General features: G+C 40.0%; 1 protein-coding gene across 7 annotated transcripts in view; it reads left to right on the forward strand.

Annotated features, from left to right (window-relative positions):
• BIRC6 (baculoviral IAP repeat containing 6) overlaps positions 1-27273 on the forward strand; it is an 854588-nt gene that overhangs the window by 611132 nt on the left and 216183 nt on the right. For all 7 annotated transcript variants that reach the window (XM_053711846.1, XM_053711848.1, XM_053711852.1 and 4 more), the window contains exon 61: positions 24853-25049. In XM_053711846.1, the coding sequence (XP_053567821.1) occupies positions 24853-25049 (197 nt within the window). The remainder of the gene's footprint in view (positions 1-24852; positions 25050-27273) is intronic.

The following is a 27273-nucleotide window of genomic DNA, read 5'->3' on the forward strand; positions in this document are numbered from 1 at the left end:
TCTAAGGGGTGAGATGGATTTGTAGGGATTCATCATAAGTAGCAACATTCCACTGTATTAATACCTAAAACCTGTCAGTCAAAGTGTCGAATTATTATGTCTGGCACCACTACCTGTACTCTTTATGTCTATATTTAAGGGTGATCTCTCTTAAGAGGACAGGGGATTATTTCTATCTCTATAGCATTGCTATTCATGAGCCTGAGCATTAGAATGATCACCTCTGTGAGATCTTTTGTAGAAACTAGCTCACTACTAACCAATCCCCTGACACGATGCCCAGAGGCATTACATATTTATCATTAGCCAAACCATGACAAACACATATGTATATTCTCATCCTTACAAAGAATAATTTATATTTCATACTAGACATCACCCGCTATACGCCTAGAGGATCTCTTTATTTAGGTCAGTCTTGCTGAGATAGATTCCATTATGAAGGTTACATATCACTACATGCATGTTACCTGGCTGCATTTGGGGAACATAACCCACTTGTTCTGATGGACCTAGAATGCCCGATCACCAGTTATACCCCTGATTAGTAACCCAGTTAGGACTTCCCCCCCTTAGTTATACCTTTAGTTACCCTTCCTTCCCTTTTTTTTTTTTTTCTCTCTTTTTGTCCTTTCCCTATTAAACCTTGATTGTATGTTTACATGTGCCCAATATTTTATCCAAGAGAACTATTTCAAGGCCCATGAGAGGTCTAATCATCTACAGAATTTGGGTCCTATAAGAAATACACTGATGTGAAGAGAGCACTTTAATGTGTTATAATTATACTACATGGTATATAACTTATGATTTAATATTGTTAGCACAACGTATTGCCATGTTGAAACATAACTCTGTACCACTCTTCTTGCATGCTGTGTTCTTTCTTTTTATGAAGTGTATGCCTAATTATTCTAAATAAAGCTTTTTGGGAAAAAAAAAAAAAAAAAAAACTTCAGTCACCTCTGCACCTTTATAGTTTCTCCTTTTTCTTCCTTGGCCTTCGGTCGAATGACTGGGGGGTGGAGTTAAGGGAGGAGCTATATAGACAGCTCTGCTGTGGTGCTCTCTTTGCCACTTCCTGTTGGGATGGATAATATCCCACAAGTAAGGATGAATCCGTGGGCTCGGTACATCGCAAAAGAAAGAAATTTATCGGGTAAGCATAAATTTTGTTTTGTTTTTAGATGTGGTAACCGTGCAAGCGCTCATGCATGCGGACTGTGCACATGCGCCAATTAGCTTTTTTTTTAGGTTCCCAGATTGGTGCTGAAAATGTGTGGCAGATGCTAGATTTTTATTAAAATTAATTCAACAAATAACATTTTTATTTTCTATTTTATGAAACTCCAGTGTATGTCTGTCTGATGCTTTTAAATTCCTTGTATTTGACAGCATTTTCTTTATTTCATTTGTGTATTTGAAAGATTCTTAAATGTGTCGGTTACCACTTGTCAGATCAAATACAGTATGTTTTATATTCCATTCTAAATGGTTTTATTTCATGTTACATCAGTGCTCAAAATGTCCTAAGCTACTAGCCAGGCCAAAATGTTACTTGCCACTTCTGACCCACCTATCTCCTGCCCACGCCTTCGCCACTATCGCTCCATTAAGAGTAGACCTTAAGGGACACACAACCCAAGTTTTTTCTTTCTTTCATAGTTCAGATAGAGCATGCCATTTTAAACAACTTTCTAATTTACTTATCACATTTTCTTCGTTCTCTGTATCTTTTGTTGAAAAGCAGAGACATAAACTCAGAGGTATGCACTTGTTTGGAGCACTATATGGCAGCAGTTTTGCAAGAATGTTATTTATTTTCAAGAGCACTAGATGGCAGCACTATTTCCTGTCATGTAGTGCTTCCGGCACCTACCTAGGTATCTCTTCAACAAAGAATACCATGGGAACGAAGCAAATTTAATAGTAAATCAGAAACTTTTTTTTAAAATGGTGTGCTCTGTCCGAATCGCAAAAGAAAACTATTTGGTTTTCATATCCTTTTATCAGAAGGGGTAGGCAGGAAAATGGGTGCAACCTGCAGGTACATCCTCAAACTAATTATTTAAGTGATTAAGTAAAATAATCACGTGGGACCCCAGGAGCCTTAACACAACATATACAGGTGTGCCCATTCTGTAGAGAAGTCTGTAAGATGCCAGTGTGTGAGAGGTCTAATGACATCAGTCATTGGAAGCCTTATCATTTTGTCATCTAGTCAGTGATAAAGCATATAAAAAATAAATTACAGTGCTTTTCCCTTTATTCTAATAATGAGGAATGTTTACTGTTAGCCTCTGTGTCTGCCTGGCTTTTGAAGGTTAACAATTCCTGCTTTCTGACTGGCACCTCCGGGTTAAAAGTTCCTGCTGTCAGAAAAAGTAAAAATAAAAAAAAAGTAAAAGTTCCTGCTGTCAGAGGAAGTACTTAGGGCAGATAGGAGGATAATTAATAAGTGAGACAAAGCCGTTTGAGGAGGCAAATGCCTCTACGTTACATGTCCTCAAGTGGATGTCACAGTGTGCAAACTTTGCTCACCGAATGCTGAATTCGGCCAAAGGATTGCTGCTCGCCAGTGGCAGCAATGGGGCAGACAAGGGCGCATACGTACGCCCCTGTCTGCCATCGCTTGATAAATCGAGCCCTAAGTGTTTGCAGCAGGACAAAGAGATAAGGTGAAAACTAAAGTTCAGACATGGTGTCCGTTACTTTACAGAAACTCAGTGGAATTTAAAAAAGCAACGCTATTCAGATTTAAATTACATGAAAAGGGGACAAAATAAATAATGAACGTATATTGCACAGTTATTTTAACTGCATATAATTGAACATTTTATATTACAATCTTATACTGTTTAATATCCCTTTAATGTCTGACCTCTAATCAGTAAGGAGGAACTCTTCCCATCAGCTGCATAGTAACAGCAAATGTTGTAATAACTCTTATAACCTGTAAAGAGGAGGGTATATAGACAGCACAACAGGAGAAATGAGATGGGCTGTATAAGCTATGAGAAATGGAAACACTGGAGATTCTAAAACGAGAAAATAGACAATGAGAGAGGGTGAAGGGAAGAAAGAAATGGCGAATACGAGAAAACTGATAAGCATTATTAAGGATTAAAGGGGTTATAGTGGTGAGATGATAGTAGAGAGAAAATATTTAGAATAGGAAACAGATGGGGTATATGTGCTACCTGAAGGGAGGAAAAACTCATGAGGAAGTGGACATTTCTAGAGAGAAAATACTCATTTATGTCATACTACCACTTGATCTTTACCATTTTCAGACAGTACATGGAGCCCTGTCCTGAAATTTTTGTTTGTGAGGATTGCATATGCCTCTGGAAAATTCATTTTTATTCCTTTGACTCCTCATATGTACTTCACTTAAAATAACATTAAAGGAATAGTCTAGTCAAAATTTAAACTTTCATAATTCAGATAGAGCATGCATTTTTAGGCAACTTTCTTATTTACTCCTATTATCAATTTTTCTTCTCTTGCTATCTTTATTTGAATGTAAGCTTAGTAGCAGGACCATTTTTGGTTCAGTACCTGGGTAGCGCTTGCTAATTGGTGGTTACATTTAGACACCAAACAGAAAGTGCTATCCAGGTGTTGAACCTAAAATGGGCCGGTGTTCTGTAATATTTACCTAACTTGTTAGGTTGTCCTACCTACGTAAGGCCAAGCCTACATCTAGATAGAGAACTTTCATATCCGCCATATTTGTTTCAAAAGGAGGCTGATGTTAAAATAGTGATCTGATCATGTATAATTTTCCGACCACTTTATATTTGGCTGTTTTCAGTGCAGACCTTGCTGAAAAAATAATTTAAAAAATAATCACAAAATATTATGTATGGTATTAGCTTGTGATAATAACATTACTTTTAGAAATGTATTTTTCAGCCTATATAACAAAAAATAATCTAAACATATCTGTACCCTGAAAAAATACATTTATAAAAGTAATGCTATCATCACAAGCTAATAACATACATAATATTTTTGATTATGTTTTAATGTTTTATGTTTGAGCGAGATCTTTACTCAAAACAGCCAAATATAAACACCTTGTCTATTTTCAGAGTAGCCTCCGTTTGAAACAAAAATGGCGGATATGAAAGTGCTCTATCTGGCCGTACTCGTTAAGTAGATAGGAAAACAACACAGTAGGCAGATATTACAGAACACCGGCTCTTAAAGGGACATTAAACACTAAATACATGCTAGATAGAATGATGCATTCAAATAAAAGATTAGTCCATGACTAACATGTAGATGTATTTTTTAAAGTTTCATTAGTTGTTTAAAAAGTGACAAAATAAGTGTAAAGTTTTAGTGTCTATAAAACACTGGGAGCTGCCATGTTGTAACTTGTGTTACCTTCTCTGCTGTGGCCAATTAGAGACAGTTATAAATAGGTCACTAGAGTGTGTAGCCAATGGTTGTGCTGGATTTAACAGTGTTCTGCACTTTCATTTCTAACAGGAACTGAAAAGCTCACAATTTCAGAATGGAATTACAGGCAAAGAGGACAAAATAAATAATGAAAGTATATTGCAGAGTTGTTTTATTATATACTATTTATCATTTTATATTACCATCTCAAAGTGTTTAATGTCCCTTTAAGCTTACATTCAAATAAAGATAGCAAGAGAACGCAGAAAAATTGATAATAGGAGTAAATTAAGAAAGTTGCTTAAAATTGCATTTTCTATCTGAATCATTAAAGTTTAATTTTGACTAGACTATCCCTTTAACCCCTTAACAACCAACGACGTATAGGGTACGTCCTACAAAAACCGGTTGTTAACCACCAAGTACGTAGCCTGTACGTTAGTGTATCCAAGTGGTGGAAGCGATCCTGATCGCTTCCAGCCGCTTTCATGTTATTGCAGTGATGCCTCAATATTGAGACATCCTGCAATAACATTTTTTAGCCATCTGATGCAGAGAGAGCCATTCTGTGGCCCTCTCTGCATCGGTCATGGATGGTCATGATCATTGGTGGGTGGGAGCCGATGCCGGATAGGGGTTGGGCAGCCATCAATGGAAGGATGTTTGTCAGAGGGGGGCGGGAGCGGGTGGGAACGCTACACTATAGCACAATTTCTTAGATAAGGTGGGAGAGAGGAGGGGGCGATTTTTATCTGGGATCTGCGAGGGGGTGGGGGTTTGCTTATTGAGGGAGGGCAGCTACACCACAGAAAAATATTTTAAAAAATATATATATTAAAAAACAAAAAAATACCATATTTTATGGCAAACTGGGTACTGGCAGTTTGGGAGCTAAGGGGGGATCCTACACAGCAGAATATGTTTTAAAAAAACAAAACAAAAAAAAACCTTTTATTTTAGTACTGGCAGACTTTCTGCCAGTACTTAAGATGGTGGGGAAGGGAAGAGAGGTGTTTGGGAGGGATCAGGGGGTGGGATGTGTCAGGGTGGAGGCTGATCTCTACACTAAAGCTAAAATTAACCCTGCAAGCTCCCTACAAGCTGCCTAATTAACCCCCTCACTGCTAGGCATAATACAAGTGTGGTGCGCAGCAGCATTTAGCGGCCTTCTAATTACCAAAAAGCAATGCCAAAGCCATATATGTCTGCTATTTCTGAACAAAGGGGATCCCAGAGAAGCATTTACAACCATGTGTGCCATAATTGCACAAGCTGTTTGTAAATAATTTCAGTGAGAAACCTAAAGTTTGTGAAAAAGTGAACATTTTTTTTTATTTGATCACATTTGGCGGTGAAATGGTGGCATGAAATATACCAAGGAAAGAATCGTAACATTTCTAGACAAAAAGGGAATACTGCACACCTCAAAAATGTTTATCCCCAAAAAACAATAGTATACAAATAGCTGCAGAGAGAGTATATATATGTAGATCTCAGAGGTGGCACAAATGAATGCTGCTTTCCTATGATATAAGATATGTTAGGATCAGGTGTGTATAACCTAAGAGTATCAAAATATGTAAGAGGACCTGAAATGGATAGGTTCTATTAAAGCATATTGCTACCATGCATGTTCATATAGCGGATAATGATCGTAAATTAAATACACAATATAAGTCTAAATAGGTTACATCAATTTATTAATAGGAAAGAAAGATATATATTATCTAAGCATGAAAAAAGACACCGGTGTCAAGGGGCAGTCAGTAATAGCTACAATATAACAATGTTAAAATGTATATACATAAGTGGTAAAAATGAAATAATAAATGAAATTAAAAAAAAGTATTAAAAACAGTATTCATATGGGTTAATGCACATCTAGTGAAATAATATGCAGACCAGGGAGATGGCAGCGTCCAAAAGTGTTTGTAATACACTGATATAGTTCTCAAATAGGCCAAAGTGTGTAACCTATTTAGACTTACATTGTGTATCTTATTTACGATCATTATCCGCTATCTGAACATGCATGGTAGCAATATGCTTTAATAGAACCTATCCATTTCAGGTCCTCTTACATATTTTGATACTCTTAGGTTATACACACCTGATCCTAACATATCTTATATCATAGGGACACAGCATTCATTTGCTCCACCTCTTAGATCTATATATATCTATATATATATATATATACATACAGTGTGTGTGTGTGTGTATATATATGTATATATGTATGTATATATATATATATATATATATATATATATATATATATATATATATATATATATATATATATACTCTCTGCAGACATATACAATATACCAAAATGGGCCTAGATCAGTACTTTGGGTTGTCTTCTAAAAAAAATATATACATGTCAAGGGATATTCAGGGATTCCTGACAGATATCAGTGTTCCAATGTAACTATCGCTAATTTTTTTTAAAAAAAAAAGGTTTGTAAATAGCAAAGTGCTACTTGTATTTATTGCCCTATAACTTGCAAAAAATTAAAGAACATGTAAACATTGGGTATTTCTAAACTCAGGGCACGGATTTCATCCTTACTTGTGGAATATTAACCTCCTGCTAACAGGAAGTGGCAAAGAGCACCACAGCAGAGCTGTATATATAGCCCCTTCCCCTCCACCCTTAGTCATTCTCTTTGCCTGTGTTATACTAGGAAGACATGGTAAAGTGAGGTGTTAGTTTTAGTTTCTTCAATCAAGAAGTTTTTTATTTTAAATGGTACCGGTGCATACTATTTCTCCAACATTGGTGTGTCCGGTCCACGGCGTCATCCATTACTTGTGGGAATATTCTCTTCCCCAACAGGAAATGGCAAAGAGCACAGCAAAAGCTGTCCATATAGCCCCTCCTCAGGCTCCGCCCCCCAGTCATTCTCTTTGCCGCTCTGAACAAGTAGCATCTCCACGGAGATGGTGAAGAGTATGTGGTGTTTAGTTGTAGTTTTTTATTCTTCTATCAAGAGTTTGTTATTTTAAAATAGTGCCGGTTTGTACTATTTACTCTAAAACAGAAAGGGATGAAGAGTTCTGTTTTAAAGAGGAGTATGATTTTAGCAGCAGTAACTAAAATCAATTGCTGTTCCCACGCAGGACTGTTGATCCCAGAGAACTTCAGTTGGGGGGAACAGTTTGCAGACTTTTCTGCTCAAGGTATGACTAGTCCATTTTCTAACAACACTGTGTAATGCTAGAAGACTGTCATTTTCCCTCTTGGGGATCGGTAAGCCATTTTCTTAGACTCTTAACAGAATGCAGGCTTATTATGGGCTATACACTGGTTGACACAATTGTGGGCTAAATCGATTGCTTTATTTAGGTTTTTTATGAAGTTTGAAGTGATATTTCTAAACTTTTAGTGTGGGGAACGTTTTTAGATGCCAGGCAGTCATTTAGACACCTTCCCAGTCAGGAAGGGCCCTTCACTATAGTAAGCAGAGCCTCATTTTTCGTGCCATAATTGCGCAGTTTCTTTTGGATGCAGTGCATGCAGCTGCATGTGAGAGGGTCTGGTGATCATTGAAAAAGTTCCTGGAAGGCTTAATTTGGTATCGTATAACCCCCAAGGACAGGTGGAGTCGCAGCAAACTCTGTGGCTGGGACTGTAGTGGGGTTAAAGTTGTTAATTGATTAAACGGCTCCGGTTTCCTCATTTAAGGAGTTAAAAGCTTGAAAATTGGGGTGCAATACTTTAAAAGCATTAAGACACTGTGGTGGTGGTAAAGATTGGATATTTCCTTCATAGTTTTTCACATATTCAGAAATAAAGTGTGCTCTGTTTAACATTTAAAGAGACAGTAACGGTTTTGTTTAAAAACGTTTTTTTTTTGCATTATTAGCCTGTTTAAGCCTGTCTAACATGTCTGTACCTTCAGATAGAACATGTTCTGTATGTATGGAGGCCAAGGTGGTCCCCCCTTCAAATGTATGTGATAATTGTGCCATGGCGTCCAGACAAAGTAAGGACAGTACTGTCACATTTAATAAGGTTGCCCAAGATGATTCATCAAATGAAGGTAGTGGTGATAGTTCTTCACCCTCTCCTTCTGTGTCAATACCAGTTATGCCCGCGCAGGCAACCCCTAGTACATTTAGCGCGCCAATGCTTGTTACTATGCAACAATTAACGGCAGTAATGGATAATTCCATAGCTAATATTTTATCCAAAATGCCAGCATTTCAAAGAAAGCGTGATTGCTCAGTTTTAAATAACAGTGGAGCAAGAAGGCGCCGACGATAATTTATCTGTCATACCCTCACACCAGTCAGAAGTGGCAGTGAGGGAGGGTTTTTCAGAGGGAGAACTTTCTGACTCAGGAAGAATTTCTCAACAGGCAGAACCTGATGTTGTGACGTTTAAATTTAAGTTAGAGCATCTCCACGCATTACTTAAGGAGGTGCTAACTACTCTGGATGATTGTGACTCTTTGGTCATTCCAGAAAAATTGTGCAAGATGGACAAATTCCTAGAGGTCCCGGTGCACCCTGATGCCTTTCCGATACCTAAAAGGGTGGCGGACATAGTGAATAAGGAGTGGGAGAAACCAGGTATACCTTTTGTCCCACCTCCTATATTTAAGAAATTGTTCCCCATGGTCGACCCAAGGAAGGACACATGGCAAACAGTCCCTAAGGTTGAGGGGGCAGTTTCTACGCTAGCTAAACGCACGACTATTCCCATTGAGGACAATTGTGCTTTCAAAGATCCTATGGATAAAAAATTGGAGGGTTTGCTTAAAAAGATTTTTGTTCAGCAAGGCTACCTCCTCCAACCAATTTCGTGCATTATTCCTGTCACTACGGCGGCGTGTTTCTGGTTCAATGAACTAGAAAAGTCGCTCAATAAGGAGACTCCATATGAGGAAGTCATGGACAGAATTCACGCATTAAAGTTGGCTAATTCCTTTATTTTAGATGCCGCTTTGCAATTAGCGAGATTAGCGGCGAAAAATTCAGGGTTTGCAATTGTGGCGCGCAGAGCGCTCTGGCTAAAGTCTTGGTCGGCGGATGTATCTTCCAAGACAAAATTGCTTAATATTCCTTTCAAAGGTAAGACCCTTTTTGGGCCAGAATTGAAGGAAATTATTTCAGACATCACTGGGGGAAAGGGCCATGCCCTCCCACAGGATAGGCCTTTTAAGGCTAAGAATAAGTCCAATTTTCGTTCCTTTCGTAACTTCAGGAACGGACCGTCTCCTAACTCTGCAGCCTCTAGACAAGAGGGTAACGCTTCCCAGGCTAAGCCAGCTTGGAAACCAATGCAAGGTTGGAACAAGGGTAAACAGGCCAAGAAGCCTGCTGCTGCTACCAAGACAGCATGAAGGGGTAGCCCCCGATCCGGGACCGGATCTAGTAGGGGGCAGACTCTCTCTCTTTGCTGAGGCTTGGGCAAGAGATGTTCCGGATCCCTGGGCACTAGAAATAGTCTCTCAGGGTTATCTTCTAGAATTCAAGGAACTTCCTCCAAGGGGAAGGTTCCACATGTCTCGCTTATCTTCAGACCAGATAAAGAGACAGGCATTCTTACATTGCGTAGGAGACCTGTTAAAGATGGGAGTGATACACCCAGTTCCAACAGCGGAACAAGGTCAGGGGTTTTACTCAAACCTGTTTGTAGTTCCCAAAAAAGAGGGAACTTTCAGACCAATTCTGGATTTAAAAATTCAAAACAAATTCCTCAGAGTTCCATCGTTCAAAATGGAAACCATTCGAACAATTTTACCTACAATCCAGGAGGGTCAATATATGACTACCGTGGATTTAAAGGATGCGTACCTACATATTCCTATCCACAAAGATCATCATCAGTTCCTAAGGTTCGCCTTTCTGGACAAACATTACCAGTTCGTGGCTATTCTGTTCGGTTTAGCCACTTCTCCCAGAATTTTCACAAAGGTGCTAGGGTCCCTTCTAGCGGTTCTAAGACCAAGGGGCATTGCAGTGGCACCTTATCTAGACGACATTCTAATTCAAGCGTCGTCTCTTTCCAAGGCAAAGGCTCATACAGACATTGTTCTAGCCTTTCTCAGATCTCACGGGTGGAAGGTGAACGTAGAAAAGAGTTCCCTATCTCCGTCAACAAGAGTTCCCTTTTTGGGAACAATAATAGATTCTTTAGAAATGAAGATCTTCCTGACAGAAGTCAGAAAGTCAAAGCTTCTAAACGCTTGTCAAGTTCTTCACTCTATTCAGCAGCCTTCCATAGCTCAGTGCATGGAAGTAATAGGATTGATGGTTGCAGCAATGGACATAGTTCCTTTTGCTCAAATTCATCTAAGACCATTACAACTGTGCATGCTCAATCAGTGGAATGGGGACTATGCAGACTTGTCTCCTCGCATTCAAGTAGACCAGTTAACCAGAGACTCACTCCGTTGGTGGTTGACTCAGGATCACCTGTCTCAGGGAATGAGTTTCCGCAGACCAGAGTGGGTCATTGTCACGACCGACGCCAGTCTATTAGGCTGGGGCGCGGTCTGGGATTCCCTGAAAGCTCAGGGTCTATGGTCTCGGGAAGAGTCTCTTCTCCCGATAAACATCCTGGAACTGAGAGCGATATTCAATGCTCTCCGGGCTTGGCCTCAACTAGCGAAGGCCGGATTCATAAGATTCCAGTCAGACAACATGACGACTGTAGCTTACATCAACCATCAGGGAGGAACAAAGAGTTCCTTGGCGATGAGAGAGGTATCCAAGATCATCAAATGGGCGGAGGATCACTCCTGCCATCTATCTGCAATTCACATCCCAGGAGTAGACAACTGGGAGGCGGATTATCTGAGTCGTCAGACTTTCCATCCGGGGGAGTGGGAACTCCACCCGGAGGTCTTTGCCCAGTTAACCCAATTATGGGGCATTCCAGACATGGATCTGATGGCGTCTCGTCAGAACTTCAAGGTTCCTTGCTACGGGTCCAGATCCAGGGATCCCAAGGCGACTCTAGTGGATGCATTAGTGGCGCCTTGGTCGTTCAACCTAGCTTATGTGTTTCCACCGTTTCCTCTCCTTCCCAGGCTCGTAGCCAGGATCAAACAGGAGAAGGCCTCGGTGATTCTGATAGCTCCTGCTTGGTATGCAGACCTGGTGAATAGGTCATCGGTTCCACCATGGAAGCTACCTTTGAAACAGGATCTTCTAGTACAAGGTCCATTCGAACATCCAAATCTAGTTTCTCTGCAGCTGACTGCTTGGAAATTGAACGCTTGATTTTATCCAAGCGTGGGTTTTCAAATTCAGTGATAGATACTCTGGTACAAGCCAGAAAACCTGTGACTAGAAAGATTTACCATAAAATATGGAAAAAATATATCTGTTGGTGTGAATCCAAGGGATTCTCCTGGAGTAAAATTAAAATTCCTAAGATTCTTTCCTTTCTCCAAGAGGGTTTGGATAAAGGATTATCTGCAAGTTCTCTAAAGGGACAGATCTCTGCTTTATCTGTCTTACTACACAAAAGACTGGCAGCCGTGCCAGATGTTCAAGCTTTTGTACAGGCTTTGGTCAGAATCAAGCCTGTTTACAGACCCATGACTCCTCCTTGGAGTCTAAATTTAGTTCTTTCAGCTCTTCAAGGGGTTCCGTTTGAACCTTTACATTCCATAGATATCAAGTTACTATCTTGGAAAGTTCTGTTTTTGGTTGCCATTTCTTCTGCTAGAAGAGTTTCTGAATTATCTGCTTTGCAGTGTGATCCACCCTATCTGGTGTTCCATTCAGATAAGGTGGTTTCGCGTACTAAGCCTAGTTTTCTTCCAAAAGTTGTTTTCAACAAGAATATTAACCAGGAAATAGTTGTTCCTTCTCTGTGTCTGAATCCAGTTTCAAAGAAGGAACATTTTGTTACACAATTTAGATGTAGTTCGTGCTTTAAAGTTCTATTTAGAAGCAACTAAGGATTTTAGACAAACCTCATCTTTGTTTGTCGTTTACTCTGGTAAGAGGAGAGGACAAAAAGCTACTGCTACCTCTCTTTCTTTCTGGCTGAAAAGCATTATCCGATTGGCTTATGAGACTGCCGGACGGCAGCCTCCTGAACGAATCACAGCTCACTCTACTAGGGCTGTGGCTTCCACATGGGCCTTCAAGAACGAGGCTTCTGTTGATAAGATATGTAAGGCAGCGACTTGGTCTTCTCTGCACACTTTTGCCAAATTCTACAAATTTGATACTTATGCTTCTTCGGAGGGTTTTTTTTTGGGAGAAAGGTTTTGCAAGCCGTGGTGCCTTCCGTTTAGGTAACCTGATTTGCGCCCTCCCTTCATCCATGTCCTAAAGCTTTGGTATTGGTTCCCACAAGTAATGGATGACGCCGTGGACCGGACACACCAATGTTGGAGAAAACAGAATTTATGCTTACCTGATAAATTACTTTCTCCAACGGTGTGTCCGGTCCACGGCCCGCCCTGGTTTTTTAATCAGGTTTGAAAAATTTCTTTCTCTATACACTACAGTCACCACGGCACCCTATAGTTTCTCCTTTTTTTCTCCTAACCGTCGGTCGAATGACTGGGGGGCGGAGCCTGAGGAGGGGCTATATGGACAGCTTTTGCTGTGCTCTTTGCCATTTCCTGTTGGGGAAGAGAATATTCCCACAGGTAATGGATGACGCCGTGGACCGGACACACCGTTGGAGAAAGTAATTTATCAGGTAAGCATAAATTCTGTTTTTCCTCAGGGGGATATGGAAGAAGATTTCTGCCCTGAGGTTTGATGATCTTAGCATTTGTAACTAAGATCCACACTGGTTCCCACAAGACTTCTGTAACCATGAGACATCTTCAGTGTGGAGACCGGTTTCATGCTACAAGCGGCATTAAGGTATGTGCAGCCTTTTTTTCTGAGGAGACTTGGTGTATCAGAACTGGCTGGCATTATTTTCCTGTATGGGAATGGGGTAAGCAGTAAAACCTATCATTATCATTAGTTGATATTTGGGCATTATGTGACATGGGAGACGATATAAAAAAACGATGTTTTATGTTTTTTATTTTTGGCACTTAAAACTTATTGGTTTTATGCTTGAGGGTTATATTGTGTGTGTATTTTTACTTTAGTGCAAAACTGCATTTCCATGCGGTGTTGTTTGGGCCTACTCTGACTTTTGACCTTAAGGGGCGGAGCCTATTTTGGCGCAATTTCTTCAGGCTTAGCAGCAGCAAACAATAACTCTGTGGCTCCTGGACTGTGTAGCTGGTCTGAAGGGTTGGAAACTTGATTCGAAGTACCCTGGGGGCAGGTAGGCTCCACAGCAGAGCTGTGGCGAGGTGCAGAGTGTATTTTTTTCTATCTTTTGACTACATGTTGATATAAGTACTTCTAAAGCCTTATTTCTGCCCTTGCTTCTGGGTGCAGTAATTTTTGGATTAACCAACGATATTAAGTTAAATTTGGGAATAATTTAACCTTTTTTGTGCATTTTGGAAAAATTGTTCACTTTTTCTATTCTTAAAGGCACAGTATACGTTTTTTCTAATGTTTATTTTATGCTATAAATAAGTGTTTAAACGACTTTTGTGGTATTACTAGTCTGTTCAACATGTCTGACATTGAGGTTTCTCATTGTTCTAGGTGTTTAGAAGCTATTGTGCAACCCATTCTAACATTGTGTAACTTTTGTACTGAAAGGGCTTTACAATGTAAAAAGCATATTTTAAATAAAGTAAGTGTGCCTAGGGATGATTCTCAGTCTGAAGAGAATCAGGATATGCCATCCAATTCTCCCCAAGTGTCACAACCTTTTATGCCCACACAAGCAACGCCTAGTACTTCTAGTGCGTCTAATTCCTTTACTCTGCAGGAGATGGCTGCAGTTATGTCAACTACCCTTACAGAGGTATTGTCTAAATTACCAGTGTTGCAGGGTAAACGCAGTAGGTCAAGTATTAATGTAAATACTGAATCCTCTGATGCTTTATTGGCTATTTCTGATGTGCCCTCACAGTGCTCTGAGTTGGGGATCAGGGAATTACTGTCTGAGGGTGAAATTTCTGATTCAGGGAATGTTTTGCCTCAGACAGATTCGGATGCTATGTCATTTAAATTTAAGCTTGAACACCTCCGCCTGTTGCTTAGGGAGGTTTTAGCTACTCTGGATGATTGTGATCCTATTGTGATTCCTCCAGAGAAATTGTGTAAAATGGATAAATATTTGGAAGTTCCTACTTACACTGATGTTTTTCCGTTTCCTAAGAGAATTTCGGAAATTATTAGTAAGGAATGGGATAGACCAGGTATATACCGTTTTCTCCCTCTCCTAATTTTGAGAAAATGTTTCCTATATCAGATACCATTCGGGACTCATGGCAAGCGGTCCCTAAGGTAGAGGGAGCTATATCTTCCCTAGCTAAGCGTACTACTATACCCATTGAGGATAGTTGTGCTTTCAAGGATCCTATGGATAAGAAATTAGAGGGTCTACTAAAGAAATTATTTGTTAATTAGGTGACACTCTAAGCTATGGTTGGGCACTTTATTTATAAAGTTCTAAATATATGTATTCAAACATTTATTTGCCTTGACTCAGAATGTTCAACTTTCCTTATTTCCAGACAGTCAGTTTCATATTTGGGATTATGCTTTAAATTATCATATTTTGTCTTACCTCAAAAATTTGACTTTTTTCCCTGTGGGCTGTTAGGCTCGCGGGGGCTGAAAATGCTTCATTTTATTGCGTCATTTTTGGCGCGGATTTTTTTTGGCGCAAAAATTCATTTCCGTTTCCGGCGTCATACGTGTCGCCGGAAGTTGCGTCATTTTTTGACGTTATTTTGCGCCAAAGAATGTCGGCGTTCCGGATGTGGCGTCATTTTTGGCGCCAAAAGCATTTAGGCGCCAAATAATGTGGGCGTCTTATTTGGCGCCAAAAAATATGGGCGTCGCTTTTGTCTCCACATTATTTCAGTCTCATTTTCATTTGCTTCTGGTTGCTAGAAGCTTGATGTTTGGCATTTTTTTCCCATTCCTGAAACTGTCTTATAAGGAATTTGATTTATTTTGCTTTATATGTTGTTTTTTTCTCTTACATATTGCAAGATGTCTCACGTTGCATCTGAGCCAGAAGATACTACAGGAAAACCACTGCCTGCTGGATCTACCAAAGCTAAGTGTATCTGCTGTAAACTTTTGGTAGCTATTTCTCCAGCTGTTGTTTGTAATAATTGTCATGACAAACTTGTTAAAGCAGATAATATTTCCTTTAGTGATGTACCATTGCCTGTTGCAGTTCCCTCAACATCTAAGGTGCAGAATGTTCCTGATAACATAAGAGATTTTGTTTCTGAATCCATAAAGAAGGCTTTGTCTGTTATTTCTCCTTCTAGTAAACGTAAAAAGTCTTTTAAATCTTCTCTCTCTACAGATGAATTTTTAAATGAACACCATCATTCTGATTCTTTGGACTCTTCTAGTTCAGAGGATTCTGTCTCAGAGATTGATGCTGATAAATCTTCATATTTATTTAAGATGGAATTTATTCGCTCTTTACTTAAAGAAGTACTAATTGCTTTAGAAATAGAGGATTCTAGTCCTCTTGATACTAATTCTATACGTTTGGATAAGGTTTTTAAAGCTCCTGCGGTTATTCCAGAAGTCTTTCCTGTTCCTAATGCTATTTCTGCAGTAATTGCTAAGGAATGGGATAAATTGGGTAATTCATTTACTCCTTCTAAACGTTTTAAGCAATTATATCCTGTTCCGCCTGACAGGTTAGAATTTTGGGACAAAATCCCTAAAGTTGATGGGGCTATTTCTACCCTTGCTAAACGTACTACCATTCCTACGTCAGATGGTACCTCGTTTAAGGATCCTTTAGATAGAAAAATTGAATCTTTTCTAAGAAAAGCTTATCTATGTTCAGGTAATCTTCTTAGACCTGCTATATCATTGGCTGATGTTGCTGCAGCTTCAACTTTTTGGTTGGAAACTCTAGCGCAACAAGTAACAAATCGTGATTCTCATGATATTATTATTCTTCTCCAGCATGCTAATAATTTCATCTGTGATGCCATTTTTGATATTATTAGAGTTGATGTTAGATTTATGTCTCTGGCTATCTTAGCCAGAAGAGCTTTATGGCTTAAGACTTGGAATGCTGATATGGCTTCTAAATCAACTCTACTTTCCATTTCTTTCCAGGGAAACAAATTATTTGGTTCTCAGTTGGATTCTATTATTTCAACTGTTACTGGTGGGAAAGGAACTTTTTTACCACAGGATAAAAAGTCTAAAGGTAAAAACAGGGCTAACAATCGTTTTCGTTCCTTTCGTTTCAACAAAGAACAAAAGCCTGATCCTTCGTCCTCAGGAGCAGTTTCAGTTTGGAAACCATCTCCAGTCTGGAATAAATCCAAGCCTGCTAGAAAGGCAAAGCCTGCTTCTAAGTTCACATGAAGGTACGGCCCTCATTCCAGTTCAGCTGGTAGGGGGCAGGTTACGTTTTTTCAAAGAAATTTGGATCAAATCTGTTCACAATCTTTGGATTCAGAACATTGTTTCAGAAGGGTACAGAATTGGTTTCAAGATGAGACCTCCTGCAAAGAGATTTTTTCTTTCCCATGTCCCAGTAAATCCAGTGAAAGCTCAAGCATTTCTGAATTGTGTTTCAGATCTAGAGTTGGCTGGAGTAATTATGTCAGTTCCAGTTCCGGAACAGGGGATGGGGTTTTATTCAAATCTCTTCATTGTACCAAAGAAGGAGAATTCCTTCAGACCAGTTCTGGATCTAAAATTATTGAATCGTTATGTAAGGATACCAACGTTCAAGATGGTAACTGTAAGGACTATATTGCCTTTTGTTCAGCAAGGGAATTATATGTCCACAATAGATTTACAGGATGCATATCTGCATATTCCGATTCATCCAGATCATTATCAGTTCCTGAGATTCTCTTTTCTAGACAAGCATTACCAATTTGTGGCTCTACCGTTTGGCCTTGCTACAGCTCCAAGAATTTTCACAAAGATTCTCGGTGCCCTTCTGTCTGTAATCAGAGAACAGGGTATTGTGGTATTTCCTTATTTGGACGATATCTTGGTACTTGCTCCGTCTTTACATTTAGCAGAGTCTCATACGAATCGACTTGTGTTGTTTCTTCAAGATCATGGTTGGAGGATCAATTTACCAAAAAGTTCTTTGATTCCTCAAACAAGGGTAACCTTTCTGGGTTTCCAGATAGATTCAGTGTCCATGACTCTGTCTTTAACAGACAAGAGACGTCTAAAATTGATTACAGCTTGTCGAAACCTTCAGTCACAATCATTCCCTTCGGTAGCCTTATGCATGGAAATTCTAGGTCTTATGACTGCTGCATCGGACGCGATCCCCTTTGCTCGTTTTCACATGCGACCTCTTCAGCTCTGTATGCTGAACCAATGGTGCAGGGATTACACGAAGATATCTCAATTAATATCTTTAAAACCGATTGTTCGACACTCTCTAACGTGGTGGACAAATCACCATCGTTTAATTCAGGGGGCTTCTTTTGTTCTTCCGACCTGGACTGTAATTTCAACAGATGCAAGTCTCACAGGTTGGGGAGCTGTGTGGGGATCTCTGACGGCACAAGGAGTTTGGGAATCTCAGGAGGTGAGATTACCGATCAATATTTTGGAACTCCGTGCAATTTTCAGAGCTCTTCAGTTTTGGCCTCTTCTGAAGAGAGAATCGTTCATTTGTTTTCAGACAGACAATGTCACAACTGTGGCATACATCAATCATCAAGGAGGGACTCACAGTCCTCTGGCTATGAAAGAAGTATCTCGAATTTTGGTTTGGGCGGAATCCAGCTCCTGTCTAATCTCTGCGGTTCATATCCCAGGTGTAGACAATTGGGAAGCGGATTATCTCAGTCGCCAAACGTTGCATCCGGGCGAATGGTCTCTTCACCCAGAGGTATTTCTTCAGATTGTTCAATTGTGGGGGCTCCCAGAGATAGATCTGATGGCCTCTCATCTAAACAAGAAACTTCCCAGGTATCTGTCCAGATCCCGGGATCCTCAGGCGGAGGCAGTGGATGCATTATCACTTCCTTGGAAGTATCATCCTGCCTATATCTTTCCGCCTCTAGTTCTTCTTCCAAGAGTAATCTCCAAGATTCTGAGGGAATGCTCGTTTGTTCTGCTAATAGCTCCGGCATGGCCTCACAGGTTTTGGTATGCGGATCTTGTCCGGATGGCATCTTGCCAGCCATGGACTCTTCCGTTAAGACCAGACCTTCTGTCACAAGGTCCTTTTTTCCATCCGGATCTGAAATCCTTAAATTTAAAGGTATGGAGATTGAACGCTTGATTCTTGGTCATAGAGGTTTCTCTGACTCCGTGATTAATACTATGTTACAGGCTCGTAAATCTGTATCTCGAGAGATATATTATAGAGTCTGGAAGACTTATATTTCATGGTGTCTTTCTCATCATTTTTCTTGGCATTCTTTTAGAATACCGAGAATTTTACAATTTCTTCAGGATGGTTTGGATAAGGGTTTGTCCGCAAGTTCTTTGAAAGGACAAATCTCTGCTCTTTCTGTTCTTTTTCACAGAAAGATTGCTATTCTTCCTGATATTCATTGTTTTGTACAAGCTTTGGTTCGTATAAAACCTGTCATTAAGTCAATTTCTCCTCCTTGGAGTTTGAATTTGGTTCTGGGAGCTCTTCAAGCTCCTCCGTTTGAACCTATGCATTCATTGGACATTAAATTACTTTCTTGGAAAGTTTTGTTCCTTTTGGCCATCTCTTCTGCTAGAAGAGTTTCTGAATTATCTGCTCTTTCGTGTGAGTCTCCTTTTCTGATTTTTCATCAGGATAAGGCGGTGTTGCGAACTTCTTTTGAATTTTTACCTAAAGTTGTGAATTCCAACAACATTAGTAGAGAAATTGTGGTTCCTTCATTATGTCCTAATCCTAAGAATTCTAAGGAGAAATCATTGCATTCTTTGGATGTTGTTAGAGCTTTGAAATATTATGTTGAAGCTACGAAATCTTTCCGTAAGACTTCTAGTCTATTTGTTATCTTTTCCGGTTCTAGGAAAGGCCAGAAAGCTTCTGCCATTTCTTTGGCATCTTGGTTGAAATCTTTAATTCATCTTGCCTATGTTGAGTCGGGTAAAACTCCGCCTCAAAGAATTACAGCTCATTCTACTAGGTCAGTATCTACTTCCTGGGCGTTTAGGAATGAAGCTTCGGTTGACCAGATCTGCAAAGCAGCAACTTGGTCCTCTTTGCATACTTTTACTAAATTCTACCATTTTGATGTATTTTCTTCTTCTGAAGCAGTTTTTGGTAGGAAAGTTCTTCAGGCAGCGGTTTCAGTTTGAATCTTCTGCTTATGTTTTTTGTTAAACTTTATTTTGGGTGTGGATTATTTTCAGCAGGAATTGGCTGTCTTTATTTTATCCCTCCCTCTCTAGTGACTCTTGTGTGGAAAGATCCACATCTTGGGTAGTCATTATCCCATACGTCACTAGCTCATGGACTCTTGATTTCTTTTACAACCTACGGCTTGCATTGTAACAGTAACTACTGCAGCAGCTTTTTGGTTTGAGGCTCTAGAAGAGTCTCTCAAGGTTGAGACTCCATTAGATGACATTCTAGATAGAATTAAGGCTCTTAAGCTAGCTAATTCTTTTATTACTGTTGCCGCTTTTCAAATTTTTTTGCTATTTTAGCACGTAGAGCATTGTGGCTCAAATCTTGGTCTGCTGATGTGTCATCAAAACATAAGCTTTTAGCTATTCCCTTTAAAGGTAAGACCCTTTTTGGGCCAGAATTGAAGGAGATCATTTCTGATATTACAGAAGGTAAGGGCCATGCCCTACCTCAGGATAGGTCGGTTAAAATGAGGGGTAAACAGAAAAATGTTCGTTTCTTTCGGAACTTTAAAGGAGGACCCCCCGCTGCTTCTTCCTCAAAGCAGCATGAAGGGGTGGCCTCCGATCCGGGACCGGATCTAGTAGGGGGCAGACTTTCTTTCTTTGCTCAGGCTTGGGCAAGAGATGTTCAGGATTCCTGGGCACTAGAAATAGTTACCCACGGTTATCAATTGGAATTCAAGGATTTTCTCCCGAGGGAGATTTCATCTTTAAAAATTATCTGCAAACCAGATAAAGAGAGAGGCGTTCTTACGCTGTGTAAAATACCTTTTTATTGTGGGAGTAATCTGTCCTGTTCCAAAATTGGAACAGGGACAGGGGTTTTACTCAAACCTATTTGTGGTTCCCAGAAAAGAGGCAACGTTCAGACCCATTTTGGACCTCAAGTGTCTAAACAAATTTCTAAGAGTTCCATCATTCAAGATGGAGACAATTCAAACAATTTTGCCAATGATCCAGGAGGGTCAATATATGACTACCGTCGATTTTAAGGAAGCTTACCTTCATATTCCAATCCACAAAGATCATCATTGGTTTCTAAGGCTTGCCTTCTTGGACAAACATTATCAGTTCGAGGCTCTTCCTTTCAGGTTGGCCACAGCACCCAGAATCTTCACAAAGGTTCTTGCGTCTCTTTTGGCGGTTCTCAGACCACAAGGGATAGTGGTGGAGCCTTATCTGGACGATTTTCTGATTCAGGCGTCAGCATATCATCTGACAAAATCTCACACGGACCCGGACCCAGTGTTGTCTTTTCTGAGAACTCACGGCTGGAAGGTGAACATAGAGAAGAGTTCACTTTTTCCACAGACAAGGGTTCCTTTCTTGGGAACTCTGATAGACTCGGTAGCCATGAAAGTATTTCTGACGGAGGTCAGAAAATCAAAGATTTTGAATGCTTGCCGAGCACTTCTGTCCATTCCTCGGCCATCAATGGCTCAGTATATGGAGGTAATCGGATTAATGGTAGCGGCAATGGACATCGTTCAGTTTGCTCGCTTTCATCTCAGACCACTGCAACTGTGCATGCTTGGTCAGTGGAATGGGGTTTATGCAGATTTTTCTCCAAAGATAATTCTGGATCAAGAGACCAGAAACTCTCTTCTTTGGTGGTTGTCGCCAGATCATCTGTCCTAGGGGACTTGTTTCCGCAGACCCTTGTGGGTGATAGTGACAACAGATGCCAGCCTTCTGGGCTGGGGTGCAGTTTGGAACTCCCTGAAGGCTCAGGGTGTTTGGACTCAGGTGGAGTCTCTACTTCCAATCAATATTCTGGAAATGAGAGCAATATTCAATGGGTTTCAGGTGTGGCCTCAGTTGGCTTCGGCCAAATTCATCAAATTCCAGTCGGACAACATAACGACTGTGGCATATGTGAATCATCAGGGGGGAACAAGGATACTTCTATCATCGCTAAGGAACTCCAAGATGATCAGTTGGGCAGAGGCCCACTCTTGTCATCTGTCAGAACTGGGAAGCAGATTTTCTAACTCGACAGACTTTTCATCCGGGGGAGTGGGAACTTCACCCGGAGGTATTTGCCTCATTGATTCTCAGATGGGGCAGACCGGAATTGGATTTGATGGCATCTCGTCAGATTGCCAAGCTTCCAAGATACGGATCCCGGTCAAGGGATCCTCAGGCCGAACTGATAGATGCCTTGACAGTACCTTGGTTGTTCAGCCTATCTTATGTGTTTCCGCCGTTTCCTCTCCTCCCACGCGTGATTGCTTTAATCAAACAGGAGAGAGCTTCAGTGATCCTAATAGCGCCTGCGTGGCCACGCAGGACTTGGTATGCGGATCTAGTTGACATGTCCTCTCTGCCACCATGGAAACTTCCGTTGATACACAACCTTCTCATTCATGGTTCTTTTCAACATCCAAATCTAATTTCTCTTCAACTGACTGCATGGAGATTGAACGCTTGATTTTATCGATGCGAGGATTCTCTGATTCAGTTATCAATACTTTTATGTTACTAGAAAGATCTATCATAAGATATGGCGTAAATATCTTTATTGGTGTGAATCCAAGGGTTACTCATGGAGTAAAGTTAGGATTCCTAGGATTTTGTCTTTTCTTCAAGAAGGATTGGAGAAAGGGTTATCAGCAAGTTCCTTAAAGGGACAAATTTCAGCTTTGTCAATTCTGTTTCACAAATGTTTGGCAAATGTATCAGATGTTCAGCCTTTTTGTCAGGCTCTATCTAGAATTAAGCCTGTATTTAGACCTATTACTCCTCCCTGGAGTTTGAATTTAGTTCTTCAAGTTCTGCAAGGGGTTCCGTTTGAACCTATGCATTCCATAGATATTAAACTATTATCTTGGAAAGTTCTGTTTTTGGTTGCTATTTCTTCTGCTCGAAGAGTTTCTGAGCTTTCAGCATTACAGTGTGATTCGCCTTATCTCATATTTCATTCTGATAAGGTGGTTTTACGTACCAAACCTGGGTTCCTTCCTAAGGTTGTTTCGAATAAGAATATTAATCAGGAAATTGTTGTTCCTTGTGTCCTAATCCTTCTTCTAAGAAGGAGCGTCTGTTACATAACCTGGACGTGGTCCGTGCCTTGAAGTTTTACTTACAGGCGACTAAGGATTTCCGTCAATCATCTTCTTTATTCATTGTTTATTCTGGAAAGCGTAGGGGTCAGAAAGCTATTGCTACCTCTTTCTTTTTGGCTGAAGAGTATCATCCGCCTGGCATATGAGACTGCTGGACAGCAGCCTCCTGAAAGAATTACGGCTCATTCTACTAGGGCTGTGGCTTCCACATGGGCTTTTAAAAACGATGCATCTGTGGAACAGATTTGTAAGGCTGCGACTTGGTCGTCCCTTCACACTTTTTCCAAATTTTACAAATTTGATACTTTTGCTTCTTCTGAGGCTATCTTTGGGAGAAAGGTTCTTCAAGCAGTGGTGCCTTCCGTTTAGTTTCCTGTCTTGGCCCTCCCTTTCATCCGTGTCCTATTGCTTTGGTATTGGTTTCCCACAAGTAAGGATGAAATCCATGGACTTGTCATATCTTTGTAAAAGAAAACTAAATTGATGCTTACCTGATAAATTACTTTCTTTTACGATATGACGAGTCCACGGCCCTCCCTGTTATTTTAAGACAGGTTTATTTTATTTTTTGAAAACTTCACTCACCTCTGCACCTTTTTAGCCTTTCCTTTTCTCTTCCTATAACTTTCGGCCGAATGACTGAGGGTGGAGGGGAAGGGGAGGGGCTATATATACAGCTCTGCTGTGGTGCTCTTTGCCATTTCCTGTTAGCAGGAGGTTAATATCCCACAAGTAAGGATGAAATCCGTGGACTCTTCGTATCGTAAAAGAAAGTAGTTTATCATGTAAGCATAAATTTAGTTTTTTTGGTGGTTGTAGATGTGTAACAGATTTTGAGGGTTAAAGTTAGAAAAAGTGTTTTGTTTTTTTAATTTTTTTCATCATATTTTATAATTTTTTTATAGTAGATAAGATATGATGAAAATAATGGCATCTTTAGAAAGTCCATTTAATGGCGAGAAAAACGGTATATAATGTGTGGGTACAGTAAATGAGTAAGAGGAAAATTACAGCTAAACACAAACACAGCAGAAATGTAAAAATAGCCCTGGTCCCAAACGGTCAAAAAATGGAAAAGTGCTGTGGTCCTTAAATGGTTAAACTCGACGTTTAATTATCCACACTTTTTACCACTCATTATTCTTCCATAATTTAAATTAATGTCAATTTACTCTTGCCCAGAACAGAGGTTTTGTGTTAAACTTGGTATTTCTTCTTCTAATGTTTTGGAATACAGAGGATTCCCAAAATTCTTACTACACATATAAAATTTAAAAATAACTATAGATTTTTCTTTCTTAAATTGTTCGTTATCACAAAAATACATTTAAATGTTTTGTTCCACTGTCTTTATTACATACAAGATTTACTAAATTTAGTATTACGGAAATCATCCTTATTACTTTTAAGAGCTCCATTTCTGTTCAGAAAAATTGATGACTTCTTACTATCTCCTCTGAGTCTAATTTTTATAGGTCTTTTAATAAGTTAACATCAGTCGTTGCTATGGGTGGCAACAACAGAAAAAAAATATAAGGTGAAATTTATTTTGTTTTGTTTGTTTTTTTGTTAAATTGACACAATTTGATGACTTTAGATAAGGTGTGTTGATTTTTACTAGCAACCAAAAAAGTTTTAAAATATCTTTGATAGCATGGCCTAGATATCTGGTTTATTTTAGTCAATTATTTGGGGGAAAAAGTTTTTAAAACTAGTTTAAATAGTATCTTCTAGAGTTCGGGGTTTTGTTCAGCAACTAATGCCAAATATGGACCCAGCCAGCTGCATTCTACTCTTTTCGGAGCCGGATTTCTTCTTCTAAGTGCAACGCGTGTAAATCTGGATTTGCAATTCCACAATACAAAATCTGACTCCAAAAAGAGCGAATGCCACTGAAAGCTGACATATTAAACACATGTCTATCTTCAGTAGGAGATTTCACCTGATATTGGCTTTTTAAGAGAGTAATTTTATTTATCTACAGAACATGGTGATTTGTTAGGTTCTTGCCCAGAAGATGAAGCCTTAAGCCCAGGAGATGAGTGCATGGATTCTCTTTTGGATGATACTTTTCTGGATACCTGTCCAATACAGTCACCACTGCAAGTATTTGCTGGAATGGGAGGATTGGCTCTTATTGCAGAGAGGCTTCCAATGCTTTACCCTGATGTAATTCAACAAGTAAGTGTGCAGCGAAAAGAAAATTAAAGTGTTAAAACTAGTGTATTAAATATGAAAAGAACTGCAATAAGTGTAAACAAATATATATATCCAAGTTTGGCGTTAAAGCTCCCACAAAAGACCATCCACCTGGGTGCTAACAAAGTGAAAATCAAACCACTAGTAGAGGATACAATGGTATATCCAATAACACAAAGTATAATAAAATTAATGTGAATCCAAAAAAAACACAATGTTTAGCAAGCTGAGGCTCTATGGATGTATTAGTGTAGAATAAATGAGGCGTTTGATATGGAAAAAAAGTTAGATGAATAGGACTATATACACCTCACTGACGAGGCCCAATGAAGGCTGAAATGATCGTCTGGGGTTGCTGTGTTCCTTGTTCAGATAGGAGTTGCCTGGTATTTCGGCACTGGACTGACCGTAATGGGCGGGGTCAGACTGATATACTGCAGGAGAATTCTACTCTGTGAAAAGCATTACTGGGCTAAAAGAAGTTGCACCCAGGTGGTATGTCACCATAGAACAGGCTAACAATGGTATTGAGCTGGTTGTTCGTTCCTGTGAGTGCATTTCTCTCTAGTCTCTCTCGCTCTCTCGCACGCAAAGCACAGTGAAAATCAAACCACTAGTAGAGGATACAATGGTATATCCAATAACACAAAGTATAATAAAATTAATGTGAATCCAAAAAAAACCACAATGTTTAGCAAGCTGAGGCTCTATGGATGTATTAGTGTAGAATAAATGAGGTGTTTGAAATGGAAAAAAAGTTAGATGAATAGGACGATATACAAAAATGCAAGTGTACAAATTAGCAGCATATACAAAACGTTATACAGTTCCGCCGCACATCCGGTGTTGGCGCTGTCGGTAGAAGGCTGCGAGAAGCCCCAATTACGTAGAAGTCCTGTGATGTTTAGGTGTTGTGAGGAATAGTATAGGCACAGACAGATCCCAAATGTCCTCCCCCTAATGGTAGCTCCTACTTACTAGAAGTAACCTCAATAGTATCAGGTAAGTAGAAGCCCAGAACGTAATGTTGGTGTCCGCATAGGAGTCGGTATAAAAAGATTGAACCTCCGTGTGTAGAAGGATACAGGAGCCGGGTCATGGACGGTGCCAACTTCTTACTCGACCAAATGGGAAAAGAGAAAACAAAATGCACTAATAGTGCTTTACGGTTTATTAAACAAGATAATCGTAAAAACGTAGATCCTTACATCAATGAACCTCAATCATGTGAGGTAAGAAAACCGCTTGAAGTCACAAATTTTATCTACGAAGGGCAAGGCAGAAACCAGATGCCCACCACGAACCTTACACGTTTCGAAGATTAGCGTCTTCGTCAGAGGATGTATGTGTTTTTAAATGTGTGTATGTATATAATGTATAAATTATCTTCTCAATCTACACATCATTAGGTTCCCTAATAAAGTCCCACGGTTTCCTATATCATTAGTATGCCGACGACACCCAAATCTACTTCTCTGCACCACACCTGTCTCCTTCCTTGCTAACCCGTGTCACTGTCTTTCTCACATATCTTCCTGGATGTCCTCTCACTACCTCAAGCTAAATCTCTCCAAAACTGAGCTCCTTATTTTCCCCCCTTCTTCCAAAATCTCCACCCCCAATCTCTCTGACAACTCCATCATTACCACTACCCCTCATGCCCGATGTCTCGGGGTCACATTTGACTCCTCACATTCAGTCCTTGGCTAAAGCCTGCCGCTTCCACCTTAAAAACATCTCTAAAATTAGACCCTTCCTTACACAAGACACAACTAAGATTTTAATCCACTCTCTCATCCTTTCCCGCCTCGATTACTGCAACTCTGTCCTCTCTGGTCTCCCCACTTGCCACCTAGCTCCTTTACAATCCATAATGAATGCCTCTGCCAGGCTCATCTTCCTTACTCGTCGCTCTTCATCTGCTGCACCTCTGCCAATCCCTTCACTGGCTTCCTCTTGCCTCTAGGATGTATGTATGTATTGGGTACTTGTAAAGCGCGGCTAATCACCCGTAAGGGTCTCAAGGCGCTGCTCATTTTATCGACCTCGGAAAGATTATTATTATTATCAGGTATTTGTAGAGCGCCAACAGATTCCGCAGCGTTGTAAACAGTCGGTGTACAGGATAGCTTTTGTAGGGGTCAAGTGGGTAGAGGGCCCTGCCGAGAGTTTCATTGTTTTAGTCGGCTCTTATGAAGCGATCTGT

Source organism: Bombina bombina, chromosome 4, assembly GCF_027579735.1.
Source record: "Bombina bombina isolate aBomBom1 chromosome 4, aBomBom1.pri, whole genome shotgun sequence".
Classification (NCBI taxonomy): Eukaryota; Metazoa; Chordata; class Amphibia; order Anura; family Bombinatoridae; genus Bombina; species Bombina bombina.